Source organism: Cebus imitator, unplaced genomic scaffold (genome assembly GCF_001604975.1).
Source record: "Cebus imitator isolate Cc_AM_T3 unplaced genomic scaffold, Cebus_imitator-1.0 Scaffold128, whole genome shotgun sequence".
Taxonomy (NCBI): Eukaryota; Metazoa; Chordata; class Mammalia; order Primates; family Cebidae; genus Cebus; species Cebus imitator.
In genome coordinates, this window is record NW_016107443.1 from 1354156 (window position 1) to 1379376 (window position 25221).

At 40.9% G+C, this 25221-nt stretch overlaps 1 protein-coding gene across 1 annotated transcript in view; it reads left to right on the plus strand.

Annotated features, from left to right (window-relative positions):
- Positions 1-25221, plus strand: part of PPEF1 (protein phosphatase with EF-hand domain 1) — a 157839-nt gene that overhangs the window by 47824 nt on the left and 84794 nt on the right. The window contains exons 6-8 of the mRNA XM_037742816.1: positions 9971-10098; positions 13284-13344; positions 23961-24118. Of these exons, the coding sequence (XP_037598744.1) occupies positions 9971-10098; positions 13284-13344; positions 23961-24118 (347 nt within the window). The remainder of the gene's footprint in view (positions 1-9970; positions 10099-13283; positions 13345-23960; positions 24119-25221) is intronic.

Genomic DNA, 25221 nt, shown 5'->3' on the forward strand with positions numbered 1-25221 from the left:
CTTTTTTGACATAGGGTCTCACTCTGTTGCCCAGGCTGGAGTGCAGTGATGCCATCAAGGCTCACTGCAGCCTCAACTTCCTGGGCTCAAGTGATCCTCCCACCTCAACCTCCCAAGTAGCTGGGACTACAGGCGTGTGCCACCATGCCCAGTTAATTTTTAAAGTTTTTGTGGAGATGGGATTTCGCCATGTTGCCCAGGCTGGTCTTGAACTCCTAGGCTCAAGAGATCTGCCTGCCTCGGCCTCCCAAAGTGCTAGGATTATAGACATGAGCCACTATACCTAGTCTAAGGATCACAACTCTTATGGAACCTTTCATAAGATGACTTTATGTAATCTTTGTGTTGTTCTATTGCCCTGTTGAATAAAATAGGGCTTTAAATGGGCCATTTAAAAATCCTAATCCTAATAAATGTAGAAGGAATGACTTCAAAAATCACTGTTTTGCAGCCACCATAGAAATAGTTGATTTAAGCCAAAATCATCAATGGATATTTTGGAGAACAGAATATATACACAGTCTCAAAGTGTGTTCCTGCAAACTGTTTATTAATTGTAAAGAGGAAAACACTTTACAGTAGAGAAGTTCACATGGACACCATCTTACCCAAGCGATCCAAGTTCCCATCAGCAATAATGAGACAGATGAGCACCACGTGCCTCCTGATGTCCTAATGCACTGAGAAAGACATACCACTTACCCTGCCAAAATAACAACCTGAATCTCATCACAAGGAAAGGGCAGACAGATTGAGGGATGCTTTACAATCAGCTGGCCTGTACTGTTTGAAAACTTCGGTGTCATTAAAGAGAAAGGCAGAGGAATTATTCTAGAATAAAGGAGACTGAAGAAATGAGTATGGTATATGTAGAGAGAGAGACTAATTATTAACAATTATACTATCGTTACTTTTTCATACATTTGAAAATATTATGGCCGGACGCAGTGGCTCACGCCTGTATTCCCAACACTTTGGGAGGCTGAGGCAGGCAGATCACCTGAGGTCAGGAGTTTGAGACCAGGCTGGACAACATGGTAAAACCCCTTCTCTACTAAAAATATATAAATTAGCTGGGCATGGTGGCGTGTGCCTGTAATCCCAGCTACTCGGGAGGCTGAGGCAGGAGAATTGCTTAAACCAGGGAGGTGGAGGTTGCAGTGAACTGAGATTGTGCCACTGCACTCCAACCTGGGTGCCAGAGTGAGACTCCATCTCAAAAAATAATAAGAAAAAATATTTCAAAATAAAAGGAAAAAATCCTAATCCTGTACATTCTAAGTTTACCAGGTTTGTAGTGGTGGCAACCTAGGCTTATGTCCTTTGGTAGTACCATTTTTTAGCTCTTTCTTGTTTTTGCTGTCTACCAACTTCATTCATTGAAGACTCTCTACCCACTCTCAGCCTCATACTGGATATCTTCACTGTACACTTGAATAAGCCCCACACGCTATGGTGTCTGAGTTCCTTGATCTCAGCAACTCCCTCATCTCCTCAACTTTAGCTGCTCACTCCCATTTCCTGGCCCCTATGGTCACCTGAAAAAGCCCCGCCTCTGGAATCTTCATAATTATCATCCTGTTCTCTGATTGCTTGGTCTTCTTTGAAACCTCTGAGCCTTAGATACTTCCCATGTGTCTCTGTCTCCCAGCCCCTAATTTTATATAGATTTTGGGCATACAAGTCCATTTTTGTTCTATGGATATACTGTGTAGTGGTGAAGTCTGAGCCAGCCCTCTCTTGTCTTTACTTTCTTCCCATCCATCTTTCCCCATCTTTTGTTGGCTGTCACTTTAACCAGTTAACAGATCGTATACCTTAGTCATATTTTAGGCAATTAAAAAAAATTAATATGTGAAATGTCAGTGTTCCCAAACCAATTGCTAACAAACTTTAGCTACAATTCCTTGATGGGAAAGCCAAAGATATTAGTAACTTGTATTTTTCTACAGGGATGATTTTGATTGACTGATTGATTGATTGATTTTCAAGTAGCCTTTAGTATTTGTCTTCTTTGACCAGAAGTTTCTGCTTTGAGTGTTCAGTTTTACATATCATATTGTGTCCTTGGATGGTTATTTTCGGCTTTTCTATGTACAGTGATAGGTGGGCTGCAGCTATGGCACTAAAAACAGATAGATGGATGAATTAGAATATTTGGTAACTGGAAAGAATCGTAGAGATCACACAATCATTGTTTGCATGAGAAACTGGGGACTGCAAAAGTTGAGTGATTTGGCTGAGGTTACGTAGCTGGCAACTGGGTAAGTCAGGGCCCAAATGGAAGTATCCCAGTGACAAACTCAGAACTTATTTTTATTAACCCATGTGGATTAATGGGGTTGGTGGGTCGGAGAGTGAATACATACAATGTAGACATGACCTGGAGTTCTCGCTCTTGTTTCACTAGAAGGCCAGAGGTTTCTGAGAATGATACAATTATGATCTCTTTGTCACTTAGTGAAAGTGATAGTTTTGTTTGAAATGTCTGGCATTGTTTGGAGACTGGACTTCATACTTTACTTGCTTGTTTCAGAAAATTGTCTCCCAGGGACAAGGCCTTTGTGTTGTGGCCTTGCTCTGCAGGGATGTCAGAGTTTGTGGCTGAGTGAGCCTTATAAGGTCTTTGCCTTGCTTGCTGCCCAAGAAGCAGGCTTTGTGACCATCTCACGTTCACTGGGCATGTGCCTTGAGCTGTTTTTCCAGTGAAATTAGAAGTCTCACTGGGACAGCCATACATTCTGCAGATGGCAAATATAGAATATCTGTAAACAAAAATAATAATGAAGACTGTGGTCCAAGGCCAGAGTTCAGCCATGCCCTCTCATCATGCTTTGAGTAGCTGAGGTTATAGATGCTTCTCCTCTTTGCTTAAAACCTTTTGCCATTAGACGATTCATTCTCTTTCCAGTTCATTCGAATTCATTTTAATCAGCTGTGTTACACTTGTGCCTGGCTCTCTTCTTGCCTGGATGCCAGGCCCCTTAAAGGTACATTAAATATTCGCTAATCCTGCTGCTTCCTCAGGAGGCCTCTGCCAGAAGAATTTCAAAAGCAGAGTCTTTAAATACCTTATCATTCTGAATATGAAATGTCTTGTTTGAAGAACTATCTGTCAAATAAACTCCTATTTAAAAACCAAAACCAAACCAAACATAAAGACTCTACCAGTCAGCACAAAGAGAAATGTAAAACACAAAGTCTTAACTAAACAGTAATTTCATTCATTCAACAAATATTTATTAACCACCTGCTATGTTCCAGGGACTATTCCAGACTCAGGAAATACAACAGCTAAAATCCAGTTTTTATGGAGATTACATTCTAGTGGGAGGACACAGACAATGACAAAGAAGTAAATAGATACTATGTCACATGGTGATAAGGGCTATGGAGAAAAAATAAGGAGGTAGGCGATGGGGACAGGGGAGACCATGTAAGAAGAGGTGGTCAGGAAAGGCCTTCCGCAAAGGTGATGTCTGAGCAAAAGCTGGCTCTAACCTCATGCATCCCAGTTGGCCAGGGTCTTCTTGCTCTAGGCTCTTGGGTTCTGAGATGGTAGCCTGTTTGTCCACAGTAATTTGTAAAATTTCTTTCTTTTTTTTTTTTTTTTTTAAGATGGAGTCTCACTCTGTCACCCAGGCTGGAGTGCAGTGACGTGATCTTGGCTCATTGCAACCTCTGCCTCCCAGGTTCAAGCGATTCACCTGCCTCAGTCTCCCAAGTAGCTGGGATTATAGGTGCCCACCACCACACCTGGCTCATCTTTGTATTTTTAGTAGAGATGAGGTTTTGCCGTGTTGGCCAGGCTGGTCTTGAACTCCTGAGCTTAGGCAACCTGCCCGCCGCGGCCTACCAAAGTGCTAGGATTAAAGGTGTGAGCCACTGTGCCTGGCCCCATCTCATTTTCTATGGCTGATTCCAAATGCCATGTATAGCAAAACGAGGATGAGCCCAGGGTCTGGAATTACAGATATCTGGATTTGACTCTCCATTCTCCCTCTGACAAGTGACATGACCCCAGACATGTTTCTGAGCCTCAGTTTCCTTATCTGTAAAATTAAGGATAGTGACACTTGAGCGGATTATTGGGGGAGGACAAAATCAAATCAAGTTGAATTAGATGATCCACATAAAGCACCAGGCACAATGCCTGGCACAAAGCAATCACTCTGAATTCATTATCTGTCTTGCCCACTTACCCCCTACATGACTATTGAATTTCTTGCAAAATACCATGATAGTGATTGCCACCAGAGAAAAGAATCTATTAAAACAAAACAAAAAACCAACTTGGCAATAGAGAAACCACCTGCTGGACACAGAAAATTGGCCAGGTAACTTATTGAATCTATGCTCCTGCTTCCTTCTAGAAGCAAAAATAGAAGACCCTTGGTACACAAACTCCTCACTAGCTTTTTTTTATTTATTTATTCTGCATGGAATCAATTTATTTATTCTGCATAGAATCAAAAAACAGGGAAGAGAAGCCCTGTTATCTAATGAAGCAGTAGGACCAGAAGTAGATCTAAACTGTCCAGTAAGTTCATAACTGGATGAGGCAGATCTTCAACAATCTGGGCAGGGTGGGGGGTTTTAGGCGCCAGCGACCCCCCTCAGGTAGTGTCTGTCATGCCTGGGGTCTACCCTTTGCTATTTTGGAGGTTTCTTCTCAGGGGAGGGTCCTCAGCTGGCTAGTGCTGTCCTGTGGTGGAGGAGCCTTAGGAATTAGGTGAGGTTTTGGAGGTCTGATGTTGGTATGCACAGCCTTGCTGGGCTCCTTCCCTCTCCTGGAGAGGTTTCTGTGGGAAATATATTCCCAAGGGACAACAGCAGGATGTGGATCAAAGCCTGCTTTATCAACTGCTGCACAAGTAGCCCAGATCCCAACATAGAGCTCTAGTGAGGGCATGAGTTGGAGCCTACAGGAAGTCAGAGGCTCGAGGTTTTAGCAGGACCTATTTTTCCCACCCCTCCAAGATGAACTCATCAGGCAGGGTCTAGTCAGGAGGCAGAAACCATAAGAGTGATTTGAACAGAGAGAATTGAATGTAAAGAATTATAGCAACTGCAGAGAAGTTACCACCCTAGAGCTGAGAGAACAAAGGGAATAGAGTGGAATTATTCCAGTTTAGAAACTTGCAGGAGGGTCCCACAGAACTGAAGCTCAGACCTTTGAGAAGTGGTACACTCAGCCAGTGCTGATGTCTCCAGGGCTGCCATGAGACTGGCTTTGCAAGTGCTGGATGAACTGCAAACTGGATCCAATGAGTGCTCCCTGGGTGAAGAGCAGTTGCTAGGTTACACTATCAGGAACAGGAAGCAGACAGGAAGGAGTGTGTCCCTTGTCCCTCCTCCAGCCTTGCAGTCTGCCTTTCCCACCCCTATTGGCAGAGCCTCACAGGGGGCAACTGACGAAGCTGAAATGGGGTCTGCAAAGTCCCAGCCTCAGCACCACTGTGCTGACTGGGGAAGGGTGGGGTTACAGTTGAGACATGATAGCTTAATAAGTGGCATGTGTGCTCAGGTACAGGCATATGAGCATAGACAGAGACGGCTGCTTCCCACGCTGGGGTGGGGTGGGGCAGTTCCACTTCCTGACTTTGGAGTAGGAGAGGAAGTAGAAGACAGAGGGGACTGTGGATGTTTATAACCTCCTACAGCACAGCTTCCACACCCGCTAGTGGGACCCAATGAACGTACTGTATGTTAACCAAACAAAACAGCAGCTCCTCCCTTGGAGAATGGGGTGGGGATGGAAGCCAGGCAGAGATGGGAGGGGGCCTAGCTTGCCCCTTCCCCACATCAGGCAGTAGGAAAAGTGGTAGTAGATGTCAGGTGTCCAGCTAGTGCAAGCCACTTAGTAGGCATTCAAGAAATGGTGGCTGGCTGGCTGGTGGCTCACTCCTGTAATCCCAGCACTTTGGGAGGCTGAGGCAGGTGGATCACAAGGTCAGGAGTTCAAGATCAGCCTAGCCAAGATGGTGAAAGCCCATCTCTACTAAAAATACAAAAATTAGCTGGGCGTGGTGGCAGTCACCTGTAGTCCCAGCTGCTTGGAAGGGTGAGGCAGAGAATTGCCTGAACCCAGGAGGTGGAGGTTGCAGTGAGCCGAGATCTCGCCACTGTACTCCAACCTGGGTGACAGAGCCAGGCTCTGTCTCAAAAAAAAAGGAAAGAAAGAAAGAAATGGTGGCCATTATTATTCAAAGGAAAGAAAGTGTAAATAGATTAGGGAATGAAGTAACTGACTAGACTGGAGAGAGCCAGGGGACCTGAGTCCATACTAGGCAAGTGACTTGGAGCAAGAGACTCACCTTTCTGAACTCAGAATTTTCTTATGTGTAACATGGAGATGATGGCACTTGTGAGGACCAAATGTCTTATAATAGACCCTTAACATATGATGGTTATTTTGTTCTATTATTAATTAGAGAAATAATAATATGCTCCATTATTTATTTATTTTGAGATGGAATCTTGCTCTGTTTCCCAGGCTGGAGTGCAGTGGCATGATCTTGGCTTCCTGTAACTTCTGTCTCCTAGGTTCAAGTGATCCTTCCACCTCATTCTCCCAAGTAGCTGGGATGACAAGCATGTACCACCACACCTGGCTAATTTTTGTATTTTTAATAAAGATGGGGTTTCACCACGTTAGCCAGGCTGTTCTCAGACTCCTGACCCAAGTGATTTGCCCACCTCAGCCTCCCAAAGTGTTCAGATTACAGGCATGAGCCACCACACCTGGCCAAACTTGTTTATTTGGCCAGGTGCTAATACCAAACAGAAGAGACTTTAGTGATCATTTATTCCACAACATCATTGTGCAGATGAAGAAGCAGAGGCACAGAAACAGATCAGTAGCGCTCTATGGAGGTTAAGAGTTAGGGCTATGGAGTCAGTCAGACCAGGGTTCGAATCCTTACTGTCCATTTCCACTTACCAGCTAAGTGAACTTTAGTGAGTTCCTCAGTCTCTGTCAGCTTCGCAGTCCTGTGAGGACTGCAGGACTAATCAATGCCTGGCCTTTCATAAGTGCTCAGGAAGTGGCACTGGAAAGGCGCCATTGTGCTTGTGAGTATGAGAACCCCTGAGGCCAGAGGGTGATTCATCCTGATAGCGACTGTCCCACAGAACAGGCCTTTCAGGTGACCCTAGACCCTCCATAATGATATTGTGAGGACACTTGAGATTTCAGCCATGCCACTGCCGGTTATTTGCTTTGCAAGGTTAAACAAGTGTGTAGGGAAAAACTCTCTCCTCTAACCATAATTTTCCTCCACTCTCACATCACAATGATCGTCAACAAAGAAGACTTCTGTGACAAAATATGTGGGGACTTTTCCCCACACACCAAGCAGCAGACACCAGCTGGGTGTCCTCTAGTTCAGTTTCTGACACTGTCTACCCAGAGATAGTGTCATATCCCACAGGTTGAGAGCTCAGTCCCCAAGACTGCCTACCCACCCCATCCCAACATCAGTTGCAAGCCCAGACCTCCAGAACTTCTGACCGACCAGCTTCAAGTTGGGGGTTCCCATGACCCCCCTTTAGGTTCCATTATTTTGCTAGAGCAGCTCACAAAACTCAAAGAACCACTTCCTTACCTGTACTGGTTTATTATAGAGGATGTTGTAAAGGAAACAGATAAAGAGATGTATAGGGTGAGGCATGGGGGAAGGGGCACACCACTTTTCCGGAACCTCAAATGTTCAGCTATCTGGAAGCTCACTGAACCAAGTTCTCTTGGGTGTTTATGAAGGCTTCAAGACAACAGTATTTCTTCTCCTAGGGCATAGAGCCTTAAGCCCACAATCAGAAAGTCAGGGGAAGATTAGAGCCTTGGGGCAGGTGAAAAGGGAACAGGAGAAGGTCAGAGGCTACCCCTGAGGCCTAACATACTGGACATCATAATAAAAGACTGTATCAGGGCTATGGATGAAAACACACACACACACACACACACACACACACACACACACACGTATTAGTCTATATATCTTGTATTAGTTTGTTTTCATGCTGCTGATAAAGACATATCTGAGACTGGATAATTTATAAAGAAAAAGGGGTTTAATGGACTCATGGTTCCACGTGGCTGGGGAGGCCTCACAGTCATGGTGGAAGGCAAAAGGCATGTCTTACATGGTGGCAGACAAGAAAGTATGAGAGCCAAGTGAAAGGGGAAATCCCTTATAAAACCATCAGATCTCATGAGACTTACTTCCACAAGAACAGTATGGGAGAAACCGCCCCCAAAATCAGTTATCTCCCACTGGGTCCCTCCCACAACACGTGGGAATTATGGGGGCTACAATTCAAGATGAGATTTGGGTGGAGACACAGCCAAATCATATCATATGTATATCATAACACCACAACACATCACTCTATTTCTTTTTCCTGTGGTTTTTCCCTGTAAGGCTCATGATGTGTGACCTTGGGTCTGTTTCCTGGGGTTTTCTGGAAGCTGAATAATGGAAAGAGTTCCTGGAACCCAGGAGCCTTGGGGAAGCTAATAAATCAACCTTGTCAGATACCAGATCCTGGCATATTCTGTGTACTGCAGCAATACTAAACCAGAGGATGCTGGGACTGGAGGCTGGATCCGTGCTTTCAGAACTCAAATTGTTCCTGTTTTAGTCAACTCCTAATTTTTATGCACCAACTGGGAGAAATGATAACATGAATAAAAGGAGCCAGCTGGTGTTGATTGCTCTTCACTCTAAAACTCAAGGAGGCATAAGAGACTGTATTTTAAATCTCATTATCTCTCACCTGATTTCTTTCTTCAATATGATGAAATTACAGGATGGTTCAAAGGCTACCTGCCTCAGGAGAGAGACAGTCTGCCTGGATACTCCACAAACAAGACAGTACTTCCAGTTACTATTTACTGAGCATGTGCTTTTTACCAGGCATTGGGCTAAACTATTCCCTTGTAACCTCTCATTTCATCCTCATAGAAACTCTATGGGGGGGGGGGGTTATCCACCTGCATTTTATCAATCGAATCTCAGGTGCAGAAGGTGGCGTGAATCATACTTCTCCAACAGCTCATTGTACTTTATCATCATCGGTCTGTGCAAGACCCATTCTTACCTTAATTAGTTTATTCCCTTTTATTCATGTACCCCATGCTCATTCACCTCCCTATAAATAAAATAACTGGTCCATTATGTGTAGTGTGCATCTTTCCCTCTGTATATGTTCTTATGAAATATACGTTGTGGTTTTGTGTGTATCAATATAGTTTGATTGATTAAAGTAGTATTTCATTATGCTTCTGACTTTTTAGTAACCGTTCCAATGGAAGTACTATGTTTTTAAGACCTGCTGGATAGGTTGCTATGGGTTTATTTCATCTATTCCTTCCAGTTGTGTTGTGCCACTCCGTGGCATGTGCCCACCACAGGTACAGATTCTCTTTCCTCATGATGGGCAGCCAGACTCATTGGTATCAAACTTCCTACGGCCACAAAGAAGCAATTGCATCCCCATATGTCTCCTTGATGGACTGTGTGAATTGCTTTGGGGTATGTAGTGAAGAGTGAAATTACTACTTCATAGGGTATACATAGATTCATAGATTTACTATGCCTAAGTCATGCCAAAGGTAGGTGCTGTTATTATTTCCACTTTACAGATGAGAAAACTGAGGCTTTGAGAGTTTTAGTAACTTACCCAAAGTTACATAGACGGTAATTAGCAGAACTAGGATTCAAGTTCAGGCTGTCTTACTCCAAAACTTCTGTTCCTTATGGCTGTGCCATCATTATTCTCTGACTGTTTGAGATGTGAGGACATTTTGCAAAAAAACATAAAAGTCAATCTCATTGTTTGGTGTTCAATATTCTTAGAACCTAGGAATCCAGGTGGACTTTTTTTTTTTTTTCACTGAAGCACCTACTTCTCCCAATAGTTGCATAGTAACTTTTTTCTCTGACTTTTGTATTCTGTGGGTCTGCAGCACTAAGAGCTGTGTTGATCATCCAGAACTGGTTCCGAGGTTACAGAGCTCGACTGAAGGCCAGGCAACAGTATGCCCTCACCATCTTCCAGTCCATCGAATATGCTGATGAACAAGACCAAATACAGGTCTGTTTTGCAAACTTGTCTCTTCTGTTGGTAAAATGATTCTCTTTACCCCTTGTTATTGAAAGAATGAAAGTTTGGGTCCATTTTAAGCTGAGGAACCTTGGTGAAAGGCTTTAACGGAATATATCATGACATTGTCTTGGAACTAGTTATTAAGAGAGAGTATGCTTTGGGAAAAGTGTTTTTCAGTTTTGAAATTAACATTTTTGAGAGGGTTGCCCAATGTCTGGTTAACTAATAAAAATAGCCTTATTCTATTTTGGGGCAGATGCCCTAATAGGAAATGAAGTTGTCATTTTATGAAAGAAAAAATACTTCAAGGAGTTAAAAAATGGCAGAATTTCCTAGGAACAAATCTCTGGAAGCTCTAGAAGAAAATATACATGGGTGAGGAAGGCCCTTTATTTATTTTTTTTTTATTTTGAGATGGAGTTTTGCTCTTATAGCCCAGGCTGAAGTGCAATGGCATGATCTCGGCTCACTGCAACCTCCGCCTCCCAGGTTCAAGTGATTATCCTGCCTCAGCCTCCTGAGTAGCTGGGGTTACAGGTGCCTGTCACCACGCCCAACTAATTTTTGTATTTTTAGTAGAGGCGGGGTTTCACCGTGTTGACCAGAATGGTCTCGAACCCCTGACCTCAGGTGATCCACCCGCCTCGGCCTCCCAAAGTGCTGGGATTACAGGCATGAGCCACCACCACACCTGGCCGAGGAATGCCTTTTTAAATAATACATAAATCTAGTTTTAATGCTCATTAATTTTAAAAAAGTACTTTTAACAATAAAAAGATCTTAGATCTTAGAAAGATCTACAATATAGCTGCTAATGAAAAAATCAACTTGTAAAACAATATGTAGAGTTTATCCCATTTATGTGAAGGAACATGAAACATACAGGAAAAGTCTGGAAAAAGATACACAACAAATTGTTTACAGTAGTTCTGAGAACAGGAGTGGTGTTGATGGGGGTGGGTTCAGATGTTAAGAGGGACTTCTCGTTTTTATTTGATATTGTTTGTAGTTTTTAGCAATCATACATCTATGTATCACATTATAATCTTTAAAGATAATTAAGAACATTCCAAAAAGAATTAAATTCTTGGATTTATTTTTGGCAGCTAGAAAAATGATATACTGTGATTCAATCAGACACTCCCTTTGTCTAGATTAGGAAGCTCAGCATAGGCGATCTTTTTAAGCACTGTAGAATACAGTGATAAATATAAAAGTAGAGTGAACCCCAAATTGGTGTGCTTTAGACACAAACATTCCAGCACCAGTACGTCGTTTTCTGTTGACTTTTTATTGAGATGTAATTCACATACCAAACAATTAAACCATTTAAAGTGTACAATTCAATGGTTTTTAGTATATGTACAGGGTTGTACAAACATCCCCACAATCAATTTTAGGACATTTTCATTTTCCCCGTCCCAAACTCTATACCCATTAGCAGTCACTCCCCCATTTCCTTCCCCCAGTCCCTGGCAACCACTAATCTATTTTCTATCTCTATGGATTTGCCTATTCAGGCCATTTCATATAAATGGAATCATATAGTATGTGGTCTTTTGTGTCTGGTTTCTTTCTCTTTTTTGAGACAGAGTCTTGCTCTTGTTGCCTGGGCTGGAGTGCAGTGGTGTGATCTCAGCTCACTGCAACCTCTGCCTCCTGGGTTCAAGCAATTCTCCTGCCTCAGCCTCCCAAGTAGCTGGGACTACAGGTGCATGCTACCACACCCAGCTAATTTTTGTATATTTAGTAGAGACGGGGTTTTACCATGTTGGCCAGGACGGTCTCAATCTCTTGACCTTGTGATTTACCCGTCTTGGCCTCCCAAAGTGCTGGGATTACAGATGTGAGCCACTGCACCCGGCCTGGCTTCTTTTACTTAGCATAATGCTTTCAAAATTCACCTGTGTTGTAGCATGTATCAAGACTTCATTCCTTTTTATGGCGGAATAATATTCCATTGTATAGATGGACCACATTTTGTTAATCTTTTCCTCAGGTGATGGATCATTTGGGTTGTTTCCACCTTTTGGCTATTATGAATAGTGCTACTGTGAACATTTGTATGCAAGTTTTAGTGTGAAGATGTTTACAGTTCTCTTGGTTATAGACCTATGAATGAAATTGCTGTGTAATATAATAACTTTGTGCTTAACTTTTTGAGGAGCTGCCAAACTGTGTTCTAAAGCAGCTCCATCATTTTGCCTTCCCACCAGCAGTGGATGAGGGCTCCAGTTTCTTCACATCTTTGGCAACCCTTGTTATTGTCTCTTTTTGATTATAGCTCTCATAGTGGGTGTGAACTGATATCTCATTGTCATTTCTATTGACTGTTAATTGACAAACTCATCATCAACAGCATTAAAATCGTACATTTTGATAATTGTATGGAAAGTCTTCCTTCTCTTGGTTCCCAACTGCCAGATCTACCCCAGATTGATAAAGTGTTTACTTTTCATGAGAGGCCAGCCTTGAAAAAGAAGTTATTTGTGTTGTACAAACGCAGCTCTCTGGTGGTCATAGAGCCAGTACCCAGATCATGGCTAGAATGCTGGTGGATTTCCACCTTTCCCTTCCTTTATCTCCAAAACATATTTGATATTTAAAAATATTCCTTAACTCTTAATCTCACCACCAAAAATGAAAGAAGAGATTATAATGAACAAAATTTAGTAGCTGTCTTAGGTTGGGTTTCCTAGAAGCAGAGGCTGAGACAGAGATTCTGGTACAAGTGACTTACTGAGGGCGTGTTTTCAGGGAAAGCTTGTAAGGGAGTGAGGAATGCAAGACAGGACAGGGAAGAAGCTAGGCCAAGATACACTTTTTGAAGTCTGACCTCAGCCTGATCCCATCTGGAGCTGTCAAGTGTACGATGCACTACAGTTTGTCCCTGGCAGAGGCAAGGGAGGTGGGGAATGGGCCGTTACACCCTTACTTCAGCCAGTGGTGGTATGTGGGCAGCCCCACAGGAGGGGTGTTCATGTGTTATCCTGTGTTGCTTGGGATGCAGGCAGTCCTCTGGAGGCAGTCGTAGATGTGACCCTTAGCACCTGCAACAGCTGGGATAGGAATGCTCCAGAAGAGTAAGGGCACTCAGGTGGAACACCAACAGCATTCGCCACAGTGGCTGTTTGGCGTTCATTCATTGATTAATGTATTTTTATTTTGTCCAGTTATGCAACTTCTTTACCTTCATGTTGGAAAACTACAAACATATACGTAAGGAAGAGATAGGTAAGTAAAAAGTCTAGTCTTTTCAAAAGTAGTCATTAAATATTGAATTGTCCTCATCAAGAGCTGTAAATTCTGAAGATGGGAGAACACTAAGAAATTTAAAAGATGCCTTCCTCTTTTGTTTATGTGACACTCAAGAACTGGCACATTGGTTCAAGTGGCCTTTTTCCTTCTCTGGATGGTGTCAACTAAATTGGCCATTTAATTTTTTCACTTTTCCAAAAACTGAATTCGAATTCATTCAATATTCCACTTGCTGAATGCCTTCTCTGAACTACAGTCTACCAGTGCACAACAGGAGCTTAGCAGAGGGAGCCTTATTTTTCATCCACAAAACTTTTGTGCTGAGAGATTAAAATATTTTGAGTATTTCATGCAGCAGATCTGGGGAAAATGGCAGATTAAACAGTTGGAGCCATCGTGTCTGTTTTCTGTCCTCTCTCTCCTCTATCTCTCTCTCTGTCTGTCTATCCATAATCTAGTCATTCTGAAGCAGAGACAGGCAATGGAGTTGTAGTTCAAAAATGACTTCAAAATTATAATTTTTTACAACTATGTATTTCTCCTGCAAATTAAGATCTGCCTGTTATCTCAAGGCAGATCCCAGACTTAAAGGCTCATTTTGCTTTAATTTGGGCCAATCACTTTTTTTTTTTTTTTGCTGTCATTAAAATGTGTATGGCATCTAGGAGCATCTTTTAAATAATCTGGTAAGTACTCTTCAAAGTGAAGTGGTAAAAGAATGGTGTTTTAATGGGCATGATTTGAGCTAAGTGCATATGTATGAAACTAATTAAAGCATTTAATGATCTGTAGAAGCTTTCTGAATGGTGAAATAGCCAAACCTAAGGAGTGGGGAGTGGGTGGAAGTGGGTACTTTGCCATTTATTCTTTTAGATAGCTGCAATTCGAAGACAGTTGTTTATGCTTCATATTCTTTGGCAAAGATGTTTTTGAGAGGAAATATGATAATGATGAAATAAAACAGCACTTTCTGCTAATGACCTAATACTTCAACCCAGGTTTACTTCATCAGAATCACATACGGAGTTTCAGAGCCACAGATGGCTGGGTTCCAGCCCAGAGATGTTTACTCAGACTGTGTTTTTTTAATCTGCATTTTTAAAAAATTCGTAGGTGATTTTAAAATACAAGAAAAATACTTTTATTAAAGAAGGGGACAGTGGTTTAATCTTCTTATACAAACTTCTATTGGAAGTATAACATACATTACAGGAAAGTGTACAAATTATATGACTCAGTACATTTTCTCAAACTAAACACATCCGTGTAACCGGCACCTGGAACAAGAAATAATACATGATCAGAGCCACAGAAGCTTCCCATCCTGCCTTCTTGTAGCACTCCCCAACCCCCACTTCATCGCATAACTACTTTCTTGACTTCTACACCCTAGATTAGTCTTTGAACTTCTTTATATAAATGGAAGCATATGGTATATGCTCAATTGAGTCTGCCTTTTTTTTTTTTTTTTAATGTTTTGTTGTTGTTGTTGTTGTTGTGGAGATGGAGTCTCGCTCTGTTGCCCAGGCTGGAGTGCAGTGGCACAATCTCAGCTGGCTGCAACCTCCACCTCCCAGGTTCTAGTGATTCTCCTGCCTCAGCCTCCCAAGTAGCTGGGATTACAGGCATTTGCCACCACACCTGTCTAATTTTTGTATCCTTAGTAGAGGCAGGGTTTCACCACGATGGCCAGGCTGGTCCCAAACTCCTTACCTCAAGTGATTTCCCGGCTTCAGCCTCCCAAAGTGCTGGGATTACAGGCATGAGTCACTGTGCCTGGCCCTGAGTCTGGCTTCTTTTGCTCATCATTACATTTGTGAGAATCATCCTTGTAATTTGGTCATTTTTATTGCTGAATAATATTCCATTTTACTGATATACCATAACTGATCCATTCGATTGTGTATGGGCATTCGGGTTGTGTTCAGATTGGTGATTTAAATGGTGGTGCCATGTACATTCTTGTACATGTCCCTTTTGGTAAAATATGTATGCATTTCTTTTGCTGTATACTCATTTTTCGTTATCTGTTGCTACCTAACAAAGCACCCCCACATTTAATGGCTTAAAAACAACAGCCATTTTATTGCCTGTGATTCTGTGGGTCAGGCATTTGAACAGGGCTTGCTGGGAACAACTTTCCTCTGTTCCGTGTGTTATCAGTCAAGCTCACTCATCTAGCTGGACTGTGCAGGAAACATCACATGGTTTTAATCACATGTCTAGGACTTTGGTATTAGCTATTAACTTGGTTACCTCTCAGCCAGGTGCAGTAACTCATGCCTGTACTCCCAGCACTTTGGGAGGCCAAGGCAGGTAGATCACCTGAGGTCAGGAGTTCAAGACCAGCCTGGCCAACATGGCAAAACCCCATCTGTAGTAAAAATACAAAAATTAGCTGAATGTGTTGGTATGCACCTGTAATCCAAGCTACTCAGGAGACTGGGGCACAAGAATCACTTGAACCTGAGAGGCAGAGGTTGCAGTGAACTGAGATCGTGCTACTTTACTCCAGCCTGGGTGACAGAGTAAGACTCCATCTCAAAAACAAACAAACAAAAAAACTTGGTTACCTCTCTTCTTCTCATGCCGCCTGTCTGTCCAGTAGGCTCTTCTGGGCTTCTTTATTGATGGCTGGGTCCAAGAGGGCAAAAAGCTGCAGGGTCTCTTAAGGCCTATGTGCTAGAACTCTGGGAAATCAGTCTGCCATACTCTATTGGTTAAAACAAGTCCCAAGGCCAACCGTGAATTCAGAGGGGTTAAAGAAATATCCATCTCTTGCTGGGAGGAGTGGCAGTATTACAGTAGAAAGGGATGTGGACACAGGGAGGCATGAATCCTTGGGGAGCCATTACCATAAAAATGTACCACAAGCCAGGGATAGAAGTTTTGGGTTATAGGGCTTATACCTGTTCAGTTTTATTACATACTGGCAGACATTTTTACAGGATGGTTGTTAACAAGCTATACTCTCACCAGTTCAGTTCTTCCATATCATCACCAACACTTGCAATAGTAGATTATTTTCATTTTAGTCATTTTGGTGAGTATGTAGTGGTATTTCAGCTTTAATTTTCATTTCCCTGTGAGCAGTAAGTTGTTCACCTTCTTTTTTCTTTTATTTTTTGAGACAGAGTCTCACTCTGTCCCCCAGGCTGGAGTGCAGTGGTGCAATCTCAGCTCACTACAGACTCTCTCTCCCAGGTTCAAGTGACTCTCCTGCCTCAGCCTCCTGAGTAGCTGGGACTACAGGCATGTGCCGCCACACCCAGCTAATTTTTGCATTTTTAGTAGAGATGGGATTTCACCAACATCAGCCAGGCTGGTCTCAAACTCCTGACCTCAGGTGTTCTGCCTGCCTCAGCCTCCCAAAGTGCTGGGATGACAGGTAGGAGCCACTGCTCCCAGCCAAGTTGCTCACCTTTTTGTATGTTTGTTGGTCACGTGGAGATCTCATGTAGTGAAGTGCCTGTTCCGGTTTTTTGTCCATTTTTCTATTGGGTTATCTGTCTTTTTCTTATAAATTTGGAAGAGTTTTCTAACTATTCTTATTTTATTTTTTTGAGACAGACTCTTGCTCTGTTGCCCGGGCTGGAGTGCAGTGGCATGACCTTGGCTCACTGCAACCTCCCCACTGCCCAGGTTCAAGTGATTCTCATGCCTCAGCCTCTCGAGTAGCTGGATTTACAGGCAACTGCCATCATGCCCAGCTAATTTTTATATTTTCAACAGAGATGGGGTTTCACCAGGTTGGCCAGGCTTCTCTTGAACTCCTGGCCTCAAGTGATCCACCTGCCTTGGCCTCCCAAGGTGCTGGGATTACAGGCATGAGCCACTGCACCCAGCCCTAACTATTCTAAATGCGAGTCTTTTTTAGATAAATGAACTACAAATATCTTCTCCCAGTCTTTGTCTTTGTCCTCCAATCATTAAATGCTGTCTTGATGAAGAGACATTCTTACTTTTCATGCAGTTCATTTGTTTTCCTTTATGGTTAGTGCTTTCTGTATTCTGTTTAAGAAATCCTTCCCTGATATGAGATTATATATGTATCTATAAAAGTATATACATATGTTATATATATAAACATATACATATATTTAATATATATACACATACATATATTCATTTGTGCAAAAATACAGAATAAACCTATAGAATAAACCAGAAACTAATGACATTGTTTACCTGTAGAGAATGGGTGGGAACAGGGCAGAAAGAATAGGAAATGGGATTGGTAGAAGAGATGAGGGAGAAGGACACTTTTCTGAGTATACCTTTTTGTAATTCTGACTCTTAGAACCATGGTAATGTTTCACATTCCACCCGCCAAATGATAATTTTGTTGCAAATGAATGACATAATCACCTGAAAGAGGTTGGGAAGAAACATAGTAATTTAAAACATTGGAAAATAGCACTTTCACCTTAATATGTCTTGATGAGATTTCATTTTTACTTATCCTGCTTGGGGTTTGCAGAGCTTCTGTGATATCTAAGTTCATGCTTTTTATCATGCTCAGGAAATTTTCATCCATTAATTATCTAAAATATCTTTTTTTAATAAGTCTAAATATCTTTCTTTGGCATGTCCTTCTGCTTTTAAACTTAAAAGGCCCTGAAATTTTTAAAATGTGTATCACTATATCTGTATTTTTAGATATTTTTCTGGTTGGCTTTAAACCATAAAGTTTAGATTATTTATATTAAATGAAACAGGAAAGTTTTAATGCCCAGTAGTTAAGAATAATTAAAAAACAACTACAAAGAAAATTTCATAGTAAGTTAACCAATTATTCTCCCCAATGTTTATTTGATAATAGATCTTTTCAGCAGTGATCTGTAATGCCTCCCTCATAACACATTTATTTACAAATGTATCATCAGGCATATTCTTGAGCTGTCTATTCTCTCTTTTTTTTTTTTGTCTATTCTTGTATACATCTCTCTATTATAGAGTTCTAGAATCACACCAGTTTAATTATTGTAGCACAGCAGAAAAAGATTTACAGATCATTGCTGTACGTTGATTTCTGAAGGTCCCCTTTGGTGGGAGGATTCCAGACAACCTCCACCTCCTCCTGTTTAACTGAAGTGCTGTGATCCCTAAATAGGGCATTTTGGGAACCAGAAGGTTATTTAACATTTCCAGATATTGGGGCCACCATATTAACGGTTTTAACTCTGAGGTGCAGAGGATCTCGAGACACGTTGGGTGTTCTGAAGGTAAGAGGTGACCTTGAAGCCATCGTACTTGTCTTTGTAATCCTACCACCTCATGACAGTCAATTATAACAGTTGATCTCCCTGTGCTACTACTTTAAGTACTCAAAACCAGTGCATAGGATTCCATGGGGAGTAGAGACTCCACAGAATCATTCCCAGTTCACTTTCACACGTCAGCCTCCTCCCACAGGCAGAAAGCCGAAGCTGCCATACATAGCCATAGGTTTAAACAGACACTGGCGGAAGTGGGGAGTGGGATGGAGTGTGTGGAAGTGTTGTTTTTACTTTGCTTTCTGCTTCTCAGATCAGCCAAAATGTCCTATCAGACCAGGTATTTTATATTTTTTGTTGCTGTGGTGAATAGAACATTTTCCCCATTGTATCCACCATTGGTTATTGGTAGTGTTTTGTAAAGCTTTTGAATTATGTCAATTTATCTTTTATATTATGCTACTATTAAGTAATAATATTATTTTTATTGCTGACATTTGTTACATGTTTACCATGTGCAATGTATTTAAGTGCTTTAAATAGATCATTTCATTTAGTCTTCATGACAAACCGGTGAGTTTAGTAGTATTATCATCCCCTTTCTGTAGATACGGAATCTGAGGCTTAGAAGGTAATCTCCCAAGGTTATTAATCTTATTGGTGGAGAAGCTGTAATTTAAACCAGTGTGATTAACATCAGTATTATATATATATTTATTATGGAATTTATATTATATAATATATATTTTATATATTTTTTATTTTTTATTTTTATTTTTTTTTGAGACAGGGTCTCACTTTGTTACCCAGACCAGAGTACAGTATTGTGATCATGGCTCACTGCAACCTCGATCTCCTGGGCTCAGATGATCCTCCCACCTCAGCCTCCAGAGTAACTGGGACTAGAGGCACACACCACCACTCCCAGCTAATTTTTTTGCATTTTTTGTAGAGACAGGGTTTTGCCATAATCTCTGGACTCAAGAAATTCTCCTGCCTTGGCCTCCCAAAGTGCTGGGATTACACATGTGAATGCCCAGTCTCTATTATATTTAATTCTCCTATCGCTTATTGGAGTTTTTCAATTGACTTTCTTGGGTGTAGGTATTTAATCACATTGGCCACAAGTAACTTTATTTTTATATCTTTCCATACAATAATTACTGCTCTTATTTCAGCTTCATGTCTTATTGCATTGGCCGAAGATAGTGGAACAGCGTTAATGAATGAAACAATGAAAGTGGACATCCTTGTTTTGTTAACGACTTAATGGAAAACTGTTATTGTTGATTTAAATTTATAAAGCGTTGTTAAGGAAGTATCCATCCATTCCTAGTTTCTGAGTTTTTAAAAAATCAGGAACAGATGTTGAATTTTATGAAATGTCATTTTGGCATCTATTAAATTTATTATATGGACACCAATGGTTCTGATCCAGATTCATAATTGAGAAAGGAAAGTAACTATAAATGTAGTTCAATTGGTGCTTTTCTTTTTCCAGCAATATCTGGAGCTTGTTTTCAAAGTGACATGTGGGTGGTAGAGGCAAAAATTGTTTTATAAAAATTTATGGCTTTAAATTTTTCCCTGTCCAGATTTTGAGTCTGTACTGGGTAAAAGAAAAGATTGTGTGTAGGGAGTATTTTTGAGGTATTTTCTTTAGAACAACTTGTAAAGGTATCATTTGGTTATAATTCCAGATTTTATTATACTTAATTAGTTTAGATTCATGTTGACAAAATTGTAAATCAAATAGGTAAGGATTAATTCTAATTACATGTTGCACAAATCTTTATATATTGTTGGTATTCATCATATTATTGTTATTATGATAGTTATAGCCCACAAGAACAGTATATGCATTAGAAATGTTAAAGCCTTTGATTATTTTCATACATGACATGTTAGCTACTGGAAGAGAACTTATGTTACTCTTTTTTATGTTGCTAAAATCCAGCAGAATAATTATGATTTGATATTGACTAATACTTCATATTGAGTAGTTTTAACTAAGAATCAGTTTAGGGAACTGGTGTTTTTCATATATTTGTCACTGAACTTTTAGTCAATGAGGGTCATCAGATCTATGGAAGGGAGGGTAGACCAACCTTATCTTTTTTTAAAAAAATGAAAACAATATTTCAATTTTATTCTTAAGTAACCAGACTAAGTCTTCATAGGTGGAAGGAATGAAATTGATTTGCTGTGTCAGTTAGCCAATGGGAAAGGGAGAGATGACAGAGCACGGGTGGAGGCAATGGTTGGGAAAATACAATGATTTTTGGTTTATTGCTCACAGAGTTGGGATTACTAAATAAACCGGTTATAAGTATATAAATAATACTATAGGTATCATGTAGCATAGTTACATTTTAATATGTAGTGAAAGCATAATGGTTAAGAGTTCGAGCTTGAAGCCAGCTTCTCTGGGATCAAATTCCGTCTCTCCTACTTACATGCTGCACCCCATTTTCCTCATATATAAAATGAGGATACCAACAATATTTATCTCATAGGGTAGTTTCGGTCATTACATGAATACATGTGTGTAAGGTGCTTAGAACAGTGCCTGGCACATCAGTAACTGGGAGCTCCCATCCTTGTCATTATCAGCATGATGCCTTGGAAAAGGTTTGGCCTGGGGTTCAACCTGGGCGGGAGTTGCTGGGTTTTGAAGAATGAGGAGAAATTGTCCAAAGAAGAGAAAGTAAGGGTAGTCCAGAGAGAGTGAAGAGTGGGAACAATGAAGACGGAGTGCTGGGATGGGAGAGGAAAGTATCCCCAGCGTGGGGCAGATGCGAGGTCCAGGAGTGACAGCTTAGATCGGAGGAGTCTCCGACTATGTTTAATTGTGTTGCAGATCCTCCTCTGAAGAGAGGATCATGCTGGAGATACAGGCAAGTGAGGGGGTGACTGCTGAAGTTGCCAGGCCTCTCAGGATTTGGAAGGGAGAAAGGGGGCGGGGAAGAGCTCCGTGGGTGATCTTCTATGCCCATCTGCATCCACAGCTGCATCCTTAACTTAATTTCTTCTTTCCCTCCAGCATCTGACCTTTTAAATCAGGTGTGCTTCAAGCTATGCTACCTTTCTTTCTTTTTGAGGCAGGGTCTTGCTGTGTTGCCCAGGCTGGAGTGCAGTGGCACAATCACGCCTCACTGCAGCCTTGACCTCCTGGGCTCATCCTCCTGCCTCAGCCTCCTGGGTGGCTGGGATTATAGGTGCACACCACTATGCCCACCTAGTTTTTTGTATTTTTTGTAGAGATGGGGTTTCACCGTGTTACCCAGGCTGATTTAATGCCATTCTCTTGAACACTGCAATCATATCATAAATTCCTCCCCCATCTAAAAAACAAAATTCCCTAGTTTTGACCATGTGTTCCATATTCACTTTATTTTTTAGAGTCTATAACAAAAAATAACCTTTATAATTCTGTTAGATGATGTAGTGAAATGACTGTAGGTTTGTGTGTGTGTGTGTGTGTATTGCTGTTATTTGTTTTTTCTAAAAGTTGCTTGGTATTTCAGTTTGTATAGTCAGGAAAAGAAACGTTTTCATTTGGAGCAAGATATGTATCCAAGAATGACTACCAAATTGAAAAGGGTATCCTGAGCATTAACGACAGTGAAGTATTTCGGCTTTACTGCCTACATAATGGATCTGAGATAAAGTTATCAAGATGCTGCCTTTCTAGTCTCTAAATATAAATCAAAATAATTAATTTATTCTTAAATCTCAAACCAAACCCAAATGAGAAAAACAAACACTTCTGGAACATATTAAAGACAGACATTATAACTCCTAAATTCAACTTCTTATAAAACATCATCAACCACCACCAGAAAATACTGTGGTACACAATAATTTTGAAAATATTTTTTAAATTTGCCAAATTTTTCACATTTAGTTTTTAACTGTAATCTCTCAGCATAACTGGGTCATGAAAAAAATGTATTCTTTCTATATCTGCTAACATTATACCTTCTAAACTTGACCACTCCAATATTTAAAAAGCTAGAAACTGCAGAGAACTTCTGAAGAATGGCCTTTGTAACAATTCAGTGTTAATGAGTTGAAGAGTATGTCATCATCCTCTGGGTCATTATCTGCAAGAATATTGTGTATTAAACAACCACCATACCTCAGTGGCATGTAATAAGCATTTCTTTTTGCTAACAAGTCTACAGATTAACTGAACACTCCTGCTGATCTTGGCAGGCTTGATTTGGCAGTATTTCGGGTCTTGGCTGGAGTTCACTCATGTATCCGGAGTGAACACTGGTAGCTGCTGGCTAGGGGCTGATCTAGGACAACCTTGGCTAGGATGACTCAGCCCAGCTCCACGTGGTCTTGGATATTTCTGAAGCCTAGTTTAGGCTTTGTGGTAGTGGCATCGTTCCTAAAGAGAGCATGGAAGCATACAAGGCCTCTAGAGACCTGGGCTCGGAACTGGTACACAGCACTTCCATCACATTCTCTAGGTCTATACAAGTCATGAGCCCAGCCCAGTTTGAAGGGATGGGGAAACACACTCTTGACAGGAGTAGCTGCAAAAGCACATTACAAAGAGCATGGATAGAAGGTGGGATAGAGAATTGGGATCACTTTTGCAATCAGTCTACCATGTTTCCTTTCATCTTTCTCTATCTGAATTGTCTCAATTTCTGTACTGGGGCTGACTGTTTCATGGGCAATCTAGCAAGCAGGGACCTTGAGTCTCAGTACCCACTAAAATGGACAATGCAGGCACTCAGTAATGTAGAACTGTCTCTCCAAGACCAAGAGGTTCTTTGGGTATTTCTGCCTGTGGTTTGTCATTTAACTTTATCTGCTTTGTTACCAAGAAAGAACAAAAATCATATCAGAAAATTTATTTTTATGTAAAGAGAAAAACAAATCCATTACAGCTAAGTAGAATCCTCTGAAGTGTATAACAGGGGGGAAATTGAATGTTGCAGTTAAATTTTCTGTAGGTTCTGAATACCAGCAGATGTTTGAACCAAATATAATGTATTGTTCTGTTTTCAGCCCTATTTGTAAGAAACTGAGCTGTAAGATTGGGCAAAAAACTTAGAGCAAGAGCTTTGATCATCCAAATACCCTAATTGGCCATTTTTCCCTGTGCTTCTCCCTCCCCTTCCCACTGGCCATGGACCCACTGCTGTGGTAAAACATCTGTCCAGGAAGGGATGATGGTGACCCATGTGAATGTACTGGTCTCAGGATCAGTCATTCCTCGTGGTTATATGTGGGCTGTGTTGGTATGCATACCATTTAGCACAGCGCCTTACATGGGCTAGGTATTCAAGAAGATATTAATAAATTTAAGTATTGAAATGTTGATTCCCATCCTCGCTTCTGTCCTTCCTTTTCCAGAATTAAGTCAACTTACTGAAAGCAAACTGGACATGATGGATAAACAGGATTATGTGGACTTGATAGATGTCCCAGACTCCTATCAAGGTCCTCGGCTACAATTTCCTCTCACTTGTGCTGATATTGATTTACTTCTTGAGGCTTTTAAGGGAAAACAGGTAAGTGGAAGCAGATGCTGCCTTGATTTTTGTACATAACAGCTACATGGTAACTGTTGAAAGAATGGACGGGCATACTACAGCAGAAATGCATTTCTTTGGGAAAACAGTTTACATTAAGTGAGAGCTACCCTCTGTTACCCATTCAATAGAAGTCTCCTCAGGTGCCTGGCAAGCTCCTCTCTGTAGGCTTACAGCATTTCATTTGCCATTTTCTGAGATATCATTCACATACCATAAAATTTACCATTTAACAGTGGACAACTCAGTGATTTTTTCATGCATTCACAAAATTGTGCAACCATCACCAATGTCTAATTTCAGAACATTTTCATCACCCCCAATAGAAAGGCCACTCCTATTATCATCTCCTCCTCCCCACCCCTGGCAACCACTATTCTACTTTCTGTCTCTATGGGTTTGCCTACTCTAGCTTTTTCATCTAAATGAAATCATCTAATCTGCGGCCTTTTGTATTTGGCTTCTTTCACTTAACTTAGTGTTTTAAAGGTTCATTCATGTCATAGCATGTATCATTACTTAATTTCTTTTTCTGGCTGATAATATTCCATTGTATACCACATTTTGTTTATCCATTTATCAGTGAATAGACATTCAGATTGTTTCCACCTTTTGGCTATTTTGAATAATGCTGCTATGAATGTTCATGTGCAAATTTTCATGTAAATATGTGTCCTCAGTTCTCTTAGGTATATACCTAGGAATATTTCACTGGGTCTATGGTAACTCTATGCTGGATTGTGTGGTAACTGTATGTTTAAATTTTCCAGTAATTGCTAAACTGCTTCCCACAGTAGTGGTACCATTTTGCATTTCTACCAGCAATGTATGAAGGTTCTAATTTCTTCATATTTTTGCCATCACTTGTTATTTTGTTTGTATTTTTATTTTTATTATGGCCATCCTAGTGTGTGTGACATGGTATTTCATTGTTGTTTTGATTTGCATTTCCCTAATGACTAATGATGCTGAGCATCTTTTAGTGTATTTATTGGCCATTTGTATACCTTCTTTGTAGAAATGTCTGTGCAGATTCTTTGCCCATTTAAAATCAGGCTGTCTTTTTTTTTTTTTTTTTTTTT